The sequence below is a fragment of the Oreochromis niloticus genome, linkage group LG11 (genome assembly GCF_001858045.2).
Source record: "Oreochromis niloticus isolate F11D_XX linkage group LG11, O_niloticus_UMD_NMBU, whole genome shotgun sequence".
Lineage (NCBI taxonomy): Eukaryota > Metazoa > Chordata > Actinopteri > Cichliformes > Cichlidae > Oreochromis > Oreochromis niloticus.
This window is the reverse complement of record NC_031976.2, coordinates 5940971-5958715: the sequence shown is the minus strand read 5'-3', so window position 1 is coordinate 5958715 and position 17745 is coordinate 5940971. Positions and strand designations below refer to the sequence as shown.

General features: G+C 41.3%; 3 protein-coding genes across 9 annotated transcripts in view; 1 reads left to right on the top strand and 2 right to left on the bottom strand.

Moving 5' to 3' along the window:
* rgs22 (regulator of G protein signaling 22) overlaps window positions 1-364 on the bottom strand; it is a 13950-nt gene extending 13586 nt beyond the window's left edge. For all 3 annotated transcript variants that reach the window (XM_005456760.4, XM_025911516.1, XM_005456761.4), the window contains exon 1: window positions 31-364. In XM_005456760.4, coding sequence (XP_005456817.1) covers window positions 31-52 — 22 coding nt within the window. In that variant the 5' untranslated portion in view covers window positions 53-364. The remainder of the gene's footprint in view (window positions 1-30) is intronic.
* The window catches only part of spag1b (sperm associated antigen 1b), an 18122-nt gene extending 392 nt beyond the window's left edge, over window positions 1-17730 (top strand). The window contains exons 1-19 of one of the 3 annotated variants that reach the window (XM_005456758.4): window positions 4876-5134; window positions 5439-5554; window positions 5958-6117; window positions 6215-6337; window positions 6423-6493; window positions 6698-6810; window positions 6933-7038; window positions 7226-7356; window positions 7510-7616; window positions 8025-8160; window positions 9051-9506; window positions 11584-11683; window positions 12162-12314; window positions 12944-13101; window positions 13861-14002; window positions 14716-14842; window positions 14983-15141; window positions 15906-16229; window positions 16340-17730. In XM_005456758.4, coding sequence (XP_005456815.1) covers window positions 4988-5134; window positions 5439-5554; window positions 5958-6117; window positions 6215-6337; window positions 6423-6493; window positions 6698-6810; window positions 6933-7038; window positions 7226-7356; window positions 7510-7616; window positions 8025-8160; window positions 9051-9506; window positions 11584-11683; window positions 12162-12314; window positions 12944-13101; window positions 13861-14002; window positions 14716-14842; window positions 14983-15141; window positions 15906-16229; window positions 16340-16468 — 2958 coding nt within the window. In that variant the 5' untranslated portion in view covers window positions 4876-4987 and the 3' untranslated portion in view covers window positions 16469-17730. Of the gene's footprint in view, window positions 1-4875; window positions 5135-5406; window positions 5555-5957; window positions 6118-6214; window positions 6338-6422; window positions 6494-6697; window positions 6811-6932; window positions 7039-7225; window positions 7357-7509; window positions 7617-8024; window positions 8161-9050; window positions 9507-11583; window positions 11684-12161; window positions 12315-12943; window positions 13102-13860; window positions 14003-14715; window positions 14843-14982; window positions 15142-15905; window positions 16230-16339 lie in introns of those variants that run through there. The other 2 variants (XM_005456759.3, XM_003452126.3) reach the window with 2 other exon arrangements.
* On the bottom strand, window positions 455-5006 carry fbxo43 (F-box protein 43). Of its 3 annotated transcripts, none has more exons than XM_019364486.2 (6): window positions 4872-5006; window positions 2901-3748; window positions 2067-2822; window positions 1623-1725; window positions 1212-1406; window positions 455-1092 (listed from the first exon to the last, which is right to left on the bottom strand). In XM_019364486.2, exons 2-6 carry the CDS (start codon window positions 3689-3691, stop codon window positions 847-849), a joined length of 2091 nt encoding a protein of 696 aa, XP_019220031.1. In that variant the 5' UTR covers window positions 3692-3748; window positions 4872-5006; the 3' UTR covers window positions 455-846. The 3 variants fall into 3 exon arrangements, with proteins under 3 accessions (XP_019220031.1, XP_025767302.1, XP_019220032.1); XM_025911517.1 differs by lacking the exon at window positions 4872-5006 and adding an exon at window positions 4184-4504; XM_019364487.2 differs by lacking the exon at window positions 4872-5006 and adding an exon at window positions 3926-4173.
* Window positions 17731-17745: the final 15 nt, after the last annotated feature.

The window sequence follows — 17745 nt, the reverse complement described above, 5'->3', positions numbered from 1 at the left end:
ACTGAGATGTGTTGAAAGTGCTGCTCTTACCTGTTGAAATGAATCCACACATGCTTTTCCTTAAAAATAAAAATGGCAGACGGCACTTTTAGACGGCCTAACTCAGAAAGTCAAACTCATTCACTGTGAGTGCAAGTACAGGCAGTCCAGGTTGCTATGGAAGTGGACGCATTTTCAAAACACAGGGGGGCAGTAACAGTTTAACCAGACAGGACCAGAGAAAATAATACAATGTAGAACTTTAAAGTCATCTCTGAATTATCTAGAATAAATCGATGCTGGGGTATTAAAGAAGAAACTAAGTATCTAAGATATGTATATATGACCGGCGGGGAGTGTTAAAGTAAAACTCTTTTCGCAGTGAAGGTGTCAAACCACTAGGTGGCACCAAAGACTGATTTGTACAGGTTACAGCGAGATACACAATCCTCACAAATGAGACGCAGCACACGGGTAGGGGGAAAAAAAAAAGTTTTTACTATTTATCAAGTTTATTTTAAAACCGATCTAGAAAACAGATTAGTAAAAGCTGAAAATCTCAATAGTTCCGAAAAAAAACAAAAAAAAAACATGCTGTACAGTCAGTGCATAGAAAAATACAACAGCAAAATGAAATCCTTTTATCTGCTGGTAAAACCTCCTTCAGTGCATAATTTAAAAAAAAAGATATACAAGTAAGAACTATATCAAAAAAGGAAAGGGGTAGGATGGGATAAGTAAAGAAATACAAACAAACATTGAAGAGTACAGACACTGCACGTACTGCCTACACATGTTTCCTTGCTGCTTATTGCCATCTAAAAATATATATTGTTAAAGTGACTTCATGAAGCAGGAATAATTTGTTCATAGTCTTTTAACATTGCGCTTGCTTTGAGCGCTTCCCGGAAGTATGTCCTTTCTGCGACGGCCTGCAGACTGACTACCGCACTCTCTAGAGCCATGAGAAGTACACAAGCATGACATGCAAAACTGGAATCCACAGTCAGCTCTGCTGCACACGCCCTCTCTTTTGCCTGAATGGCATCTTGCGGGATGCTGACATCTCGGGCAAGGCTTGAGGCACTCATCATTGAAGAGGGTTTTAGCAACCTGAGAGGAAAAAGAAGTTATTAAAATAACTTTGATAAATGTTTGATGAGAAATGCCTCAAAGAGTGACTGTACCTTAGCTTGTTCAAGAAAATGAGGTTTAATGGATTTGTAATTTACCTCCAGAAATTTATCCCGTTTGATGCTGCTGTCTGAATGCAAGGCGCTGAGCTGCAGTGGCGTTAAAGCCCTGCTTCCTGACTGTGGAGTGCAGTAGCTGGAGGTCCTAGACTGGGCCTGAACTGTCTTCAGAGCTGATCGCTTAAGCAACATGGCTCTGGTGTCTGCATCAGCGACATGGACAGCAGCACCAAGCTATAAGACAACAGCAAATAAGTTCAGAGTCATTTCAGTGACAGTGATGGAGATTGTGATAACACCGACTCATTTTTATGTACGCATGCACTGATGACCACAGAGCAAAGACTGTGATAAGAGAGATTGTGTTTAACTGAAAACACAGAAAGCTAAATGCTACAGAGCTGAACACAAACACTCTTATAAGGCCTTTAGCCATAGCCTGGCTCTTACCTCAAGAGCAGCCTCCACTTGACTCAGGTGGCTTCTTCTCATTGAGCTAGCTAGCTTGTCTTGCTGCACAATTCGATTCCAGCTTTTGCATACACAGCTGCACCTGTGAAAAACAAAAAAGTATGAGAGAAATGTTTTCAGCTCACTGAACTTTTTAGACAACACAAGTTTGTAATGCAAGCTAAACTCCACTGATTTTACTAAAAATTGCATTGTTTATACAACATAAACACTGTCATAACAACATGCATGTTTCAGCTCAGCGTCAATCACCGTGCGATTGTTCTACAGATTCTAAATATTCAAGCAGAATTGTAGTAATGATTTTATTATTCAGTGACCAAATGGGAAAGGAGCTGCAACCTGTGGCAACTAAGCATGGATGATATGCACTGTAAAACATTGTATGAGTAAAAATGTATATTTGTAAACATGATTTATCACCTATAGACACTCTCAGAGTCCATCTGGCAAAGTATAACAGCCAGGATGTGCCTGAGGTTCCTCTTCATCAGCTCTGTGAGTATGTCCACCTTCTCCAGGCCCATCTTCCTGCCAATCAGCCCTGCCAATGGCATAGTGGTCCGAAGAGTGCTTGGGGTCTTGGTCAGTGCTGCTGCAGACTTCACCTGCTCTTTCAGGCTTGGACTTTGACCAGCCAACATCTGGGCATGGTGCTGACACATAGCTTGAACCAGCTGCAGCGCTGGAGTCAGAGAGAGGTTAACTGGAGTCATCCTGAGTGGTGTGATATCTGGATTGCCAAGATCTGTAGAACAAGGGGTCATGTTTTGTGCCTTGGTTTTAGTCACTCTTTGTGGGGTGATATAACCTTTTTTTGCTGAGCCCAAGCGATCAGAGCTCATGGCATTACCACATTTAACAGAGAGGACACTGCGAGGGGTGACATCCTCAGCAAAAACCTCATCCTCTTTAGAATGGCTGTAACGTTGATAAGGATGTTGATTCTTTCTGTCCATTGGGTCTTCCTCAGACTGAGAGCCACCTTCTTTAAGCGTAGAGAGCCTGTGCTGACGCTGCAAACGGGAGCGGCGCCTTCCCTCTGTTGGATTTGGAGTTTCAGAGTTTCCTTTGGAGGCAGACAGCAGCAGCTCCTGGAACGAGCCATCATGATCCACTGTGGAGTCTTGCGATTTATCAAGAGTCACTGAGCTGAAACCACTGTCCTCACTCAACGACCTGTTTAAAAGTCAGAAAGGAGTTAATCTGTGTTTAAATATTTTAAAGTTTTATTTTCTTCGTCAATAAAACACATACCTGATATAGCTGGGTGTATGTGCAGATGATGGTGTGCACAAGACACTTGAGGCATCATATAGATTATCTGTCATGCTGCCCAATGGTGACTGAGAGTTTTCTTTAGAGATGGGCAGGAATTCGCCGAAGCCTGGAGTCTTGACATTACATTGACCAGATGCAGAAATGTGTTCACTCATGTCTAGATCTGTGAGTGAGGCTTCTTTCTCAAAACTGGGAAGCTGACAACAGTTGTGTTTGCCATCTTCGAGAGTTGAGGTCCTCACCTGCGTGAACAGAACACGGCGTTTCCTGCCTGATAGTGGCAGGTCTTGGTCCACTTTTAAAGTGCTTGCTGCCCCCATCTCAGTGTCTACAGAGTCAAATGATGTACTGAAATAGGGTTCAGACCCACTGACAGGGGATTCAATCCTTTTGGTGCACGGTGATCTTGTGTTGTCATTTTTGACATCTGCAGTGGGTTTACACATTAGAAGTCTCTGTCGCAACGAGGTATCCCTTTTGCATATTTTAGGAGTTTCACACCAGCTTATGGCTGAAACCTTCCTAGAGTCTCTGCCCAAAAATCTGACTTGTTCTCGGATCTTCTTCTTTGGCGTGACAGAAACCCGGAGGTTCTCTTTGGGCGTTTCATCCAGTTCCACTGGAGACAAAGATCTACATGAATCAGCTCCACTGGCACTGCGTGGGCTCTGGAAAAAACCTGAGTATCCACTGTCAGAGCAGTCATCGTAGCAGTGCTGCCCTTTATAGCCATGAAGATAAAGACTAGATTCAGGAGTGCACTGCATCTTCCTCCTGAGTGCGCCTACAGACCTTAGCCTGGCCTCCGGGGGATTACAAGTCACCTGGAGAAAACAGAATATAATAAACAGAACTACTTCAGCACAGCACAAATGAACTTAAAGAGACCATAAATACATAAACAAGTGTGACGGATTATAACTTTAAACAAGAGTTAAGCAACGCTAGCTTAAATATTTTTAAAAACGATATTTTTAAAAGGCGTCTCATGCTGGACTCACTTAATCATAGTAAAATAAAACTTATCTCCCGAATCTTACGGTGGTTTTAAGTGTATAAAAGTAGTAGTTTGTATATCAGAAAGCGACAAAGACAGCTGATTTATCTCTGATCCTTCTCAGCTGTTTCATCCGCGTTGCTATGAGAGCGCGTGCTGCCGATTTAAATCCCCCCCGTCTCGTGCCCTCTCTGATGCCGCTTTAAAGAGCTCCATAACCGCCAAAACACACCGGCAGAGCACGACTGACAGTATACACTACCTTTAACATCATTTTACTCCTAGTTACTTTCACACTTAATTCCGTCTGAAGTAATATGACAAGGCAAAATTATTTAGTAAACATACACAAAACTGATATGAGTAAAATTCATCAAAAAAAACAAAAACAAAAAAACAAAAAACACAAAACACAACCCCGACGACGTTTCGTGCGTGCTCATTTTACAGTGTAATTTCACCCCCTATGCTAGGCTAGGTCAGAGTGCCAGAGCAGCCATTTTAACAAGACATGACAGGATAAAAACCGGTTTCAGAATTAAAAGCAGTGATGCTCCGTCAAAGCTGAAATAGCCTCCTGTTAATGTGACTGAAGGGGGACCGGAATGGCACAGTGAATGACTTTAATCCGTTACACCTGTGTTTTTCCCTGAAATGCCATGCAAAAATGATTGCCATTAAAACACACACACACACACACACACACACACACACACACACACACACACACACACACACACACCTGTCAAACACCGAGTTATGATTAAAGTAAAATGTGGTTGACATTTCTGGATGCCATCCACGTTTACTAACATAACGTTGTTAGCCTCGTGAAACTAGAACCAGTACGAGGCAATGTCGGTGAATTCCACGCACACTGTCTGTACCTTAAGCTCTACAAAATAATCTTCTTCGAGAATAAACGCGCTTTATATTTAACAAATACCTACCTGAAGTTAAAACGGGGCTATTCCAAAAAAGCCGTGGCCTCTGTAGGCAATGTTGTTTCCTCAGGCTTCGTTCCAGGCCTCAGCTGTCCCCCCCCCGCTGTTGTTTCTGTTTTCTCATGTTCACCAGCCACGTTTTCAAATTTGGAGCCCTCTGTTTGCTGCGTCACGTGCTTCCTCTCGGCGCTACCGGGCTTCCGTCCGTGTGTGGTTACCATAGCAATACACCCCACATTGTAGATGAGCGTTCAGCCAAACGGGAGCAGGTAAAGTAGTTTTGCTTAACGGTAACACTTTTAAACATTAATGTGATATTGCATTAATTACTCAAGAGACACTTAAGCGATAAGTCTGCCTTTCCTGAATGTTACTTCCCTAAATATAGAACCTAGCTGTTTCTGACGAACTATTAAAATTACCAGTGAAGTTAAGGTAGCTAGCTGAAAAGCTGGTAAATTATACAAATATAATCCAGAGCTGCCATGTCTCCCTTTTATGGAACACTTTTTGACACGATGACTGTGTAAATTCTTTCCAGAAATGAGTGAAGACGCAGTTTTTTCCCTTCAGAGTCACTCCACCACTGTGGACTACAGGGGCAAGGTTCCTGTGGAGCACCTGGACTATGATTACATTGAAAAATGTAAAGATGTGAGATACCTCGAGAAGATCCTGAGAATACTGAGGTAACTGTGAGCATGTCTGTTGAGCGATATAGTGTTTTTGGAGGAAACTCACTGTCCCTTTTCTTCCTTTACCTGTGTTCAGTGGACTTTTATTGCTTTTTTTTAATCGTATTTATATTTACATGCTCAAAATAAAGCAATCAGTCAGTCCAGTCCCTTTATAGTGTTGGTGAGGTTTTTCTTTATGAGGTTTATACACTCACCATCATGTCAAGTTTCACTCATTCTCCACTGAGATGGTAAAATGTATGTGCAACATTGCACATTACTAGATTATGTAACACCTGTCATCAGTTGCAGAGGGATAATAGTGCATGTCATAACAAAATACAGGGTGGCAAATGTGAATGAAAAATATTGCAAAGAAAGCTGTTCTTTATTTTACTTTTTTGTTTGGTTAAAGGTCCGGTGAAGAGGGCATTTATCCTCACCTGATCAAGTTCTGTGAGAGTCACCTAGAGAAACTGGACCCTAAGAGCCGAGCTCTCAGGAAGGCAATGCCTGTAGCCACAGCAGCCAGCCTCTCTAAAGATGAGTGGAGCCAAATTGAGGATGAGTTGAAAGTATGGTACACATTTTTTCTTTCCTTTTAAAAAATAAATAAATCCTGTTTACTTTGTTCTCACATGGCTGTTTCTCTAAATACTTCTTGCCATTCAGAGATGGCAAGAAGAAACCAAAAAGACTGAAACAACCCTGAAACACCAGTCAGTATTTGATGATCTAGTGAAAGAAAATATGCCACCTGTAAGAGGTTCCAACTGCTTTGTTCCTCTGAGTCAGGTAAAAAATCAAGGCATATACAGTACAAAACCAGTTACATATATGTATAGAAGACAAATATTCAAACAGTCTTTTCTCATGATAGAAAACAGTTCTACAAGAAAGAAAGAAACCCTCAAAATGCGACCTTCCACGTGATTACCGAGAATGGGACAAGTGAGTCATGCTGTCTCCACATTTGTCTATTATATTCAGAAGAAAGACCCCACTGTTGCAGCAGCTGAATTCTCTGTGCATAAAAGCTTCCTAAGTCTTTTTACTTTGTAAAAGGGCTTTAAAGCTAAACTGCTTCCATTACAGTGATCCACAGTTTAAAAACTTGACCTTTACTTAAGTGTATATATTGCACCTTCTTTCCAGGTTTGATGTGGAAAAAGAATGTCAGAAAATAGAGGAGGATATGGAGAAAACTGATCCACCAGCAATTATAAACTCAGGACATCCCAAAATCAAAACTCAAGTTGACACTTCATGTAATCTATTCTGGATATAAATTGTTCATTTTTTTTTTGCAGTAATTATTAAGCATACAGCGTACATCAGGTGTGTTGGCATTTTTGTGTAACATGTAAGGTTTCCCCTGTGATCCATCCAGTGCTGTCACAACAGGAGAAGCTCTTCCTGGCAAATCGTGAAAAGGACAAAGGCAATGAAGCTTTTAGAGCAAAGGATTATGAGGAGGCGGTCACATACTATTCCAGGTCAGGTTCTTTAAACAACTCCTTCATTGCAGAAAGCACTTAGCGCCTCTTAAAGGGCTTTTATCATTTTGCTTAGTATATATTGTAAGTAGTAGACTGCCATCTTTCATTGTAGCTGTAGTAGGAAGTGTTTGTGCAATAATCTCACTGTAAATAGAGGTTTGCTTTATTGTTTATTCCATTACAGGAGCCTTTCCATTATAACAACTGTGGCTGCATACAACAACAGAGCCCAGGCAGAGATCAAGCTCGAGCACTGGCACAATGCCCTGAAAGACTGCCTGAGTGTGCTCGAGCTAGAACCAGGCAATCTGAAAGGTGTGTTAATGTTATTTCTATATTTTTTAACACAATAATACTTCCAGAATAAATACACCTGCACTTTTAGATGTATTTTTATGATGTGGTATACTTTAGCTACAGCAGCATTAGTGTATGTGCTACATATTGTAATGCACTTCTTTTCGTTAGCCCTGCTTCGTCGTGCTGTTGTTTATAATCATATGGGCAACTTCCACATGGCCACTGAAGACCTGAGGACTGTGCTCAGGGAAGAGCCACAGAACACCGCAGCTACTGTAGGTGATAGTACCGAGGCATGTTCATCATACACCAGTCTACCTTTCGTCCACTAGGTGTCACTGTATTTGTGAAAGTTGAGTGATTTAGTGAGTCTATCATGGAAGTCTTTCATGTATTTATGTCATTACCGTAAATAGAGGATGATGTAGCTTTTTTAACAGATCTGTATCAGTGGAACAGCTCAGGATGTGCTGTGTTTAGCCGTCCCCTTTAATTGCATTGTTTAACTTCCGTTTCTATTTATTTGAGTATAATTTAGGTGTAAATGGGAAGAAAATGTTCCTTTTTGTAGTTATACATACACCAGGCACTACAACTGAATAATCTATCATTGATTGTGATATGAATAGTTGTGACAAACAAAAACATGAGATGTTTTAATGGATGAATTGTTTGTGTTTTAGCAACTTTTGTCTCAAATTGAGAAGAAGACAGAGGAATGTCAACAAGAGAAGCAATGCAAGGGCAAGAAAATCCTCATCCAAGAAATAGAAGAGGCAGATAACCAGACTGATGGTGACAACAAAGCTCATAAAACTGGTGATTGTTTGAACTACTAAAAACAATCAATATCCTTAAACACAGACATAGAGACTATAACAGCGCTAATGGCCATTTATGATATGCATATGCATCCAAAAATCAATCAAACCACAACTGATTTAAATGTTGCCTACTCTCTATTTAACATGCAGTTAAATCGTTTTTCAGTTATAGTCAAGTTATGAGTTCAGAGGAAATTTAGATTTTTGTCAAAATTGTGCATTAATCCTTTATTTGACATGTTTTTTTCACTGTTGATTTCATATTAAAAACTAGCAAGACTAGCAGAAAGTGAATGAGGTAAACCAGTAGACTGTGGTACAGATTTCCCCGATCAGATTTTTCCCTTACTGGAGATATATTTGTATCTATAATCTCTTTTAGTGAAAAGTAACAAGTTAAGTCATTCCACTGACTTAACTGGACTCAAAAATCTAGTGCTACTCTAATTTATGTAACTTGAATGGGGTGTTAAATTTTAACTTTATAGCAGAATGCACTGTGTCTTTATAGCTGTGCTGGATTTAGTAGCTGAAGGATTTGCCCTCTAATACAGTCACGATTTATACAGAGCATGTTAGGAAGCTCCAACATTGCCGGTAATAGTAGGGCTTTAGTCACATCCCCTTCTGTCTGCTGTCCTATAGATAGAGGAAATTCCCCCCCTTGTCTCTGTGGGTGAAGGAACACTGTATGCATGTGTTTTCTGCCCTACCCCCACACAGCCCTTTCATAAGTCACTGTTTGGTATCGCTACTTCCTGGAACTCCCTGTTTGAAGTGGCTCCGTGTCATGTGCTCCTCTCCTCCCACACTATGATGTAACTGCTGACTCTTTCCTGTGGGTGTGACTTCCCCTTGTCTCCCCTCCCTCCCTCTCCCTTCCAGCTTGTCTGGTTCAACCTAGCCAGCCCGTGGGAGGGGAGGAGAGATCAGCTACTCCTGTCGAAAGGGGAGACATGGGAAACGCTCATAAAAAACCCCACGGCAGAGGGGACGGGGGTCCACACGCCGAGTCCAACAACTCCCACCATGAACACCGGAGGAACAGAGGAGGCAGCTCAGACAAGTACAAAGTCCCGCACGACTCCAAGGAAAAGGTAGCCAATGGATCAAGCAAGAGAGGCTCGACAGCTTCGGTTCAGGGTGATCAGAGCGGCAGCGGTAAGGCAACTCCAGTTGGAGGAAATGCTGGAGAAACTGTCAACCTTGATGCCCCATGTGGGGCCCTGCCCCCACCCCTGGCCCGGCTAAAGAACGAAGGAAACCTGCTGTTTAAAAATGGACAGTTTGCCGATGCACTGGAAAAATACTCGCAAGCCATTCAGGGCTATACAGATTCAGGTAAGCCTCAGGGGTACTCACTGTTGATCGTGTTTGTAATATTTTAGAATATTAAGAAAAAACTATTTAATTAGTTTTATACAATGAGGTTGCTGGTTAGAAGTTACCTGTGTGCCACCATGTCAGTAATCATAACATTTTTACGCATATCAGTGTGTTGTTTTGAACTGACAAATGAATCAGAACTGATCGACTGTTTTCTCAGCTGTTTATTCATCATCATATTTTAATAACAGCTTTCTATGGTGTCATACTTTAACTTTAGATCAAAGGTCATAGGGTCGCAGCTATAATATCAGTGCTTGTCTTTATTTTTGTCACTTTTACACACTGCAGAGACTTACACTTGAAAACAGGATAGCAATAAAAATCATTTTCCCTATGGAAATAAATCCTCTTAAACAATTTCAAATTCTCAGTCCACAGACTTCACATTTTTGTGTGAACAGTTCATATGCAGTATTCAAAATTTCAGTAAGATCCATTATAATGTTCATATTTAGTGACTTATCCCTGGGATGATGGAGTGTGGCTGTACGGAGACAGCGTTGCTGTTTTAGTCTGGTGCTAAGCCTCTCAGCTCAGGTCTGTCCAAGTCACATGACCTCTAACCACTCACTGTGAAATTGAATTTGTAGAACTGCAGCAATAATTCTCACAGAGAGTGAGACGACGAGCAGTTGATGGAGGAAGAGAAACCTCTGCTCACTCTCCATCAAACATATGGCCTGTGTCTCTTTCTGTGGACAGCCATAATGTACTCAGTTAAGACTGTGAAAGTCGCTATCATCATCTATCTGGATTACTGTGGGAAGCACAACAGATGTGACCTAATCTACACATGCAGAATTTTTTCCAGTCTGTCAAAAAGGCTCTTTTCAGTGGAAATGAAACTAAACGAGACATTCAAGATACTTTGACAGGTTGTGGTATGCACACAGTTGGTGTAGTTTACATGATCTACTGTCACAATAACCTCGCTAAGTGCTCACAGTTGCTAAGACATCATCATCACTGCCACACTGTGTCATCATCCATAATCTGTTTTCATCTGATGAGGCAGCACACTGACATGAATGTATTTAGTGTAGCAGGATAATGTTGCTCTGTTTGCAACATGCACCGTAGACCTGTGTGATTTGCTTAACTCTGTGATAGTGAAGAAAACACTGTAAATTAGTGTGAGGCAGGTGGAGCGAAACAGCGTGCAGACTTTGCACGAGTCGGTTGTCAAAATCTCAAAGGGAAATGTCCATAAAGCGGTTTAACAAGATTCCTGTGATCACCATCTTTGCTGTCTAAAAGTATTCTCTCAAAGCGTCACTCTTTTAAAAAGATCAAGGTGTGTGTGTGTGTGTGTATATGTGTGTGTATATATATATATATATTATGGTGTCATGTTACAGGAGCCCTTCCTCTTTTGGGTCTTAACAAAAAGCAGCAAGAGTTGCAAACCTCCAAATCAGAATCATCAGAATTAGAATACTTCATTGATCCCTAGGGGAAATTATTTTGGTTACAGTGCTCTAGTACAAACAGTAACAAAGACAGACAATACAAGAAGTAAGAAATAGCACAATATATACACACACACACATACACATATATATATATATATATATATATATATATATATATATATATATATATATATATATATATATATATATATATATATATATATCTCTTTCTTATTTAAATATCTGAATAAGAAAGAAGAGCATGTGCAAAAAGGGTGTAGCTAGTAAATAAAAGTTAGTAAAACATTTAACATGTGTGTGAATGCGTGTCTGCCACTTTGTATTCATCAATCTGAAAGAAAAGAAATGATAGCTCATTGTCTTCCAATAACTGAAGTTTCTTTATTTCATCATGACAGGAACTCTGTATTTTCTACAGCACTTCTATAGCTGCTCAGAGAGCACATTAAACAGTCTGATTTAGACGATTCAAAATTTGAGTTCATGATGTCTTTGCAGATATTCTGTATTCCACCCCCAAGATAACTGCAGAACTTTGCGTGCTGTTTCCAAGCTGTGTATTACATTTCTGATATTGGTCTGTATTTTCTATGCAGGGATTGATAGTCCAGAAGATCTCTGTATTCTATATTCCAACAGAGCAGCTTGCTACCTGAAAGATGGCAACAGTCAAGACTGTATACAAGACTGCACAAGGTGAGAGAACTGATAAAACTCTCCCAGTGTTCAGCAAGATATGTGAAAAGTTGTGGAAGGCAAATGCACGCTTGTCCCTGGGCTTCATCTTAAAGATCAAACTGCTACAAATTTCTGCAGACAGCGTCATCATATACCAGTCTCAGCAGTGGATCTCAGATCATTTATGAGTGGGAGGGGATTTTCACTTGGGTGTGTCGTAAGGGATTGTAATTAATCTCTTTAGAAGTGGTTTATAAGCAGCAGACTGGGCTAACTTGAGGGAGCCTCCCATATGAAAGCCTTTAAATATACTTGATGTGTTTGCAGAAAGCTGGGGTTATAGAAAACTTGAATCACACCTTTAGACTTGTTCACTACCTCAGAAACAACTAGAGAAAAAACATGTACAGACACATCCTTTGCCCTAGCATCGACAGCAGGGACACCAGACTCGATCCTTTGCTCTTGTCTCATTGCATCTATTTATTCCAATCAGCGCCCTGGAGCTGCAGCCATTCTCCCTCAAGCCCCTCCTGCGCCGTGCCATGGCTTATGAGTCCCTGGAGCGTTACCGAAAGGCCTACGTGGATTACAAAACTGTGCTGCAGATAGACGTGAGCGTGCAGGCAGCTCACGACAGTGTCAACAGGTATAACCTCCACCTCTCACCTCAGCTAACAGACTCATTAACATTTGGCATCTCAAAAGCAAGTATTGAATATTACAGCAGCACCCATGTCAGTTGTTTCACCATGACAGTGCATTTCCCATCTATTTTAAGCAAGGTGGACACAGACTATCTTTAGGTGTTACAGCAAAGGAAATAAAAAGACACATGAGACATGGAGATTTTCTTACTCTATCTACCTGTTGTATTTTCCAAGTTTAAAAATGTTCTATAATTGAAATCCAGAAATGGAATTATAACATATTTAGAAGACTAAATCAAAACAAATCATGGTAACCATTACACACAGGCTTATTAGAGACTAACAGATTTAGTCAAAAGCAGCTCCGGCTAGAGGCTAATCATGGCTCTCAGACTGTGCGTCCCTTCTCTGTTATGCAATACTCACCTGGCTGGTTTGTGTTCAGGAGTACCAGAGGGTCAAAGATATCATTCATCCCCACATTTATCTACAAAGTTACACAATAAGACATAAAGTCCCTAAACTGTGGAACAGGGTGGATTAGATGCATCTTTAACACTCCATGTAAGCCTTATCAATGTCTCTCATCTGTGTGCTGTAACAATGACTGAATTGCGTCCACCTCTAGGATCACCCGGCTGCTCATCGAGCAGGACGGGCCAGAGTGGAGAGAGAAACTTCCCGAGATCCCTCTGGTGCCTCTGTCGGCTCAGCAGCACCGCAGAGAGGAGCCACCCAGTGCTGAGATCCTCCAAGCTCGAGCAGAGAAGGCTGCTAGGGATGCAGGTCTGTTGTTTGTTTGGTTTTTTTGTTTTTGTTTTTTTAAGAGTCATGATGCTAAATTAATGTTTGTCCCCAGAAACACAGTTACACCTACTAATGTTAGTCAGGGTCAGAAGTGTTGATCGCTGAGCTGGGACAATAAGGAGAGTAGCTGGGACATTTATACATACAGTGATTATGATCATTGAATAAAATGTAATGTTGAAAACATCCAGCATTAACAAACATTTTCTTGAGCAGCTCTTTCTTCTGACATTATAGCCACCTTTTTTCGGTTTTTGAACAATTCTTCTGCTTGATACGGTGACGGAGGAACAAAAGTCTTCCTGTTGTGACTGGAAGAAAATTTGAAAGGCCTATTTTGTGGACGTGTCACCTCTGTTCACTGACCATGCAGTTTCTCTGCTCCCAGGGCTTTTCTACCTGTGCTATTTTTAGACTCTAATGAAAGAATAGCCCTGCTGGCATAATTTTACCTCCCTGAAGACGCTCTGCAGACACTCTGCAGCAAATTGATTAGCCCTTGGTCCACACCGGGACTGATTGCTGACTTAACTCTCGTGGCTCATGTCCAGCTAGCACAGCATTAATTTCAAGTGCTTACACCCTCCCGCTGTGTAGCACAGGCTTATAAAAGCGAGGTCAGTTAAAATGTATTGCAAGTGTCAGTGTGGATATATGAAGTCAAAATGGAGGAGACTGGACCTCGTGTCTGCGTGAGTAAGCGATGTTTAGTAATCACCACTTTATTTTGTTTTCTAGAGAGGAAAGCTGAAGTCCGTTTCTCAGCTTTGAAACAAGAAGGGAACGATTTTGTGAAGAAGAGCCAATACCAGGATGCTCTGGAAAAGTACACAGAATGCCTTAAGCTAAAGCCAGAGGAATGCGCTATCTACACCAACAGGTTAGTCATTTTAAGTCTCACCATAATATGAACAGACATGTTCCTGCGGTCCCGTTTCCCTCTGTTCATCACATCTTCTGCCACCGGTTCACCTTGATGTGAGAAAACAGCCCGAAAATCCCCAAAATTTGTTCAACTGAATTTAAAAAAGGCTGATTAACGACACCCAGCTGTCATTTGTCAGCGGTGCTTTCAGCTCGGTTTTTAATCCTATCCAGTTGTGCCACCTGTCACTGCTGCCAAATTAGTGTGTATTGTTGGTAAATTGGTGCACAAGACAATAGTACATAGATGGTGTTGATCGGGTCACAGAAGAAACTGATGACGTGAATGTTTTCCTATTGTGTGTTGGTGTTTGCATGTGCATGTGGAGCTCTGCTGTGAGAACAGATTGTATGTACAGCCACACCAGCGCAAACATCCATACGCCATTGGTTCACAGTTGCTGAGAGCCATTTGAAAAAATTAAAAACATGAAAATTCATTTAGAAAAGGGGCTCAAGAAGCACATCTCTGAGGTGTAAATCGTAAATCTCATCATCATAGGAAAATGTTGTTCTGTTAATAACAGCTGATGGCATGACTTCAGCTGATATTATAAAACCTGATTCGCAGTGAGTCACAAATTCATGATACTTCTGAGTCACGTGTCAAATGTGATTAGGTGCCGGTGACAAAAATAAAAATCACAATTGACGTGTGTGTGTTTGTAGAGCTCTGTGCTACTTGAAGCTGGAGAGGTTCGCTGAGGCCAAGCAGGACTGTGATGCAGCACTGAAACTGGAGCCAACCAATAAGAAGGCCTTCTACAGACGAGCCATGGCTAATAAAGGTCTCAAGGTGAATAGAGCTGGACTTTAACGGCTCATGTCTCAAGGGAGTGATTTCTTTTTATGGGGTGGCTAAGGAGTAAAATGTCCCTTTCACATATTTCATACATAAAGCTCTCTTTTTATTTTTTCTGTGTCTCCCTCCATCAGGACTACCTGGCTTGCAGCTCGGACCTGCAGGAAGTGCTACAGCAAGATCCCAACGTGCAGGAGGCTGAGAAGGAGCTGGAGGAGGTCACCAAGCTGCTCAGACAGAGTCTGGCCAGCGCTTCACCAAACAAACCCAGGAAGACAGTCCCCATCACAGAGGTGAATACAGTTTCTTCACTTCCATTGAAAATAAATATTTTCCCCTTATTGCATCCAACAGACATATCCACTTTTGACTTTAGAGAGTCTACACGTGTAGTTAGGAAGGAGGGGCATTATATTATGATGGGGACTAAAGAATCATGACTTATGGTCAACAAGTGTCCTTTGAATAGTTGTGTGTTTTTAGCTGATTACTCCTGACACCTGCTGGGAAACCGTGTGAAATCTGATCAGCTCTGGTTTTATTCTAGCCTAGCACTGATCATAAAGTGCAGCGCTCCCAGCTGTTGCGTACCGTTCGTCTTTGTGCTCCATCCTCATTTACTATTAATGATCTAATGAAGAATAAAAGCACCAAATTAAAGCTTGAGTGGGGCTAGATGTACCATTTTCAGTTTATTGTTAAAAGACAAAAGAGAACACGGAGAAAGCTAGTGTAAAATTGTATCCATGCATCTTATGCTGGGTCTCAAAACTCAGTATTGGTTTCAGGGGAACACTAAAATGAAAAGTGGCTGTGCTCCAAGCTAAAAAGGCTACAGATTGTTATGAAGCTCTTGTTTTCCTTTTCTTCAGGTTCAGCACTCCAGTAGGTAAAGATGGAAGCTTATAGATCCAATCACTGCGTCCCAGACAAATTATTCCTAATTAAGGCAATAGGTGGTGCAGATTTCCCAGACTGTGACTCACTGACAGAGACCGGCTTTCCTTCTTTGTCTTTCCTGTGTAAATTTTTCACCCATGTCTGTCTCCCTCCTCAGGTTGAGGATGACGAGAATGTGACCGCTGTCCCTAACTCCAAAAACAGCTGCAAAGGAGAAGACATCAGCATAAACCTCCAGCCGACCAGCGCCTATGAATTCGGCCAATCCCTGAACGCGGCTCGTAGCTCTGGAAACACAGTGGCCTGCGCGGAACTACTGGCCTCCACGGCCCCAGAGATGCTTCCCCAGTTCCTGAGCACCCAGCTTGATGGACACACCATCAGCTTCATCATGCAGGCCCTGCACTCACACCTACTGGAGAAAGACCCCTATCTGGTCTACCAACACCTCAACCATCTGCACACTGCTGACAGGTTCTCGGTAAGATTAGCATGCAAATACGGTCTCGTTTCTGAAAAGCTGAAGTTTGTTCGTAAGATTTTGCAATCACGCGGTCTGTGTGGTGATAAACGCTGACGCACTGTTTGCAGGTTGTACTAATGCTGCTGGAGAAGGACGAGCGTCACCACATGACTCAGCTGTTTGAGCATCTCTCAGCCGTGCAGAGCACACAGTTCACTAAGAACGATGTTCAGAACCTGGCCAACAAATACATCTGACCCTCCCCTCTCTGCATGAGCTGCTCCACCACTGCTCTTGAATCTATGCAAAACACTGCACAAGAACTGAGTACACAAAGGCAGGAAGCTGCAGAATGAGCAATACAATGGAACCGAGTTGATTCACTCTACTGGTCTGTAATGTCTGTGACGATATAAAAAAAAATCTATTTTTCTCTCCAGAAGATTTTGCTATGCAGTTTTACTTTTGTACACACCATGCACCATTTGCATTGTACAACAGTGGGACACAGTGGACCTTTCACCGTAGTGTATTAATAAACAAGGTCCAATGTGCTGTTGTGTAACACAGCAGGCAGGTGTTTCCTCACTCCAGGCAGTAGCTTTTGCTTAAGACAGGCTTCATCGAGCTGATCTGCTCTTTGAACCCAGTCGCTTTCTGAAATCATTTTATAAAAGACCAGCTGTCACATACCAAAAGCTATTCAGTGCATGTTAAATATAACCAAACAAAAAGCTAATTTCCTTCCAAGTTTAAAAGTGCATCTTTGCTGCATCTAAAGTAACTATTTTAATATGACCACATGTATGGTGTTATCTTAATGGGTGAAAGAGACCTTCATGTCTGACTGCTGTTCATGTGAGTGTAACAGAACTTACAATGTTGTAGGAAAAAAAACATTCTTGCTCTCCTTTAATTCATCTATGCAAATTTGTAGCTCTGTGTTCTAGTATTGATTCCATTCATAAAGGCGAGTCTCCGTTCAGCCTGTTTACCTGCACCATCAGCTTCACAGCAGATGCCAGCACACTGGAGAGAAGCAGCATCTTTATAAGATGTGTGCCTTGGATTTCAGTCTAGGGGTCGACTTAGTGTGGTGAGCATGTCGGTACTCGTAAAGAGAAAGTCTATTTATATAATTCTGTAGCTTTAATAAATTTCTTTAATGACTTGGATTTATCACACACATATATTCACTTGGCTCCAAACTCAGAACTGTTTTAAATGTGTAATTTATTTGCTATTTAAAGTCATTCTGTCCATGTTATAAGTAATAAATATCAATCTTTCTGTATTGTGAATCTAAAGACTGCCTGAATCCAAACTTCTTGTTTTCTCATGTTTCATTAAATCTACATGAATGTTAAATTTAGCATAAGGATGTAAATTTGGGGGAAGGAGGCAAAATTTCTGCATTTTCCACAGCTTCTCTTCAGTGGCTTTTAACATTGTGTCAGTAGATTTGTAAAAATTGTGTATTCTATTCACAGAGGGCTATTCAATAAACTGGGAAACATGGTGTTTTTCCTTCTTT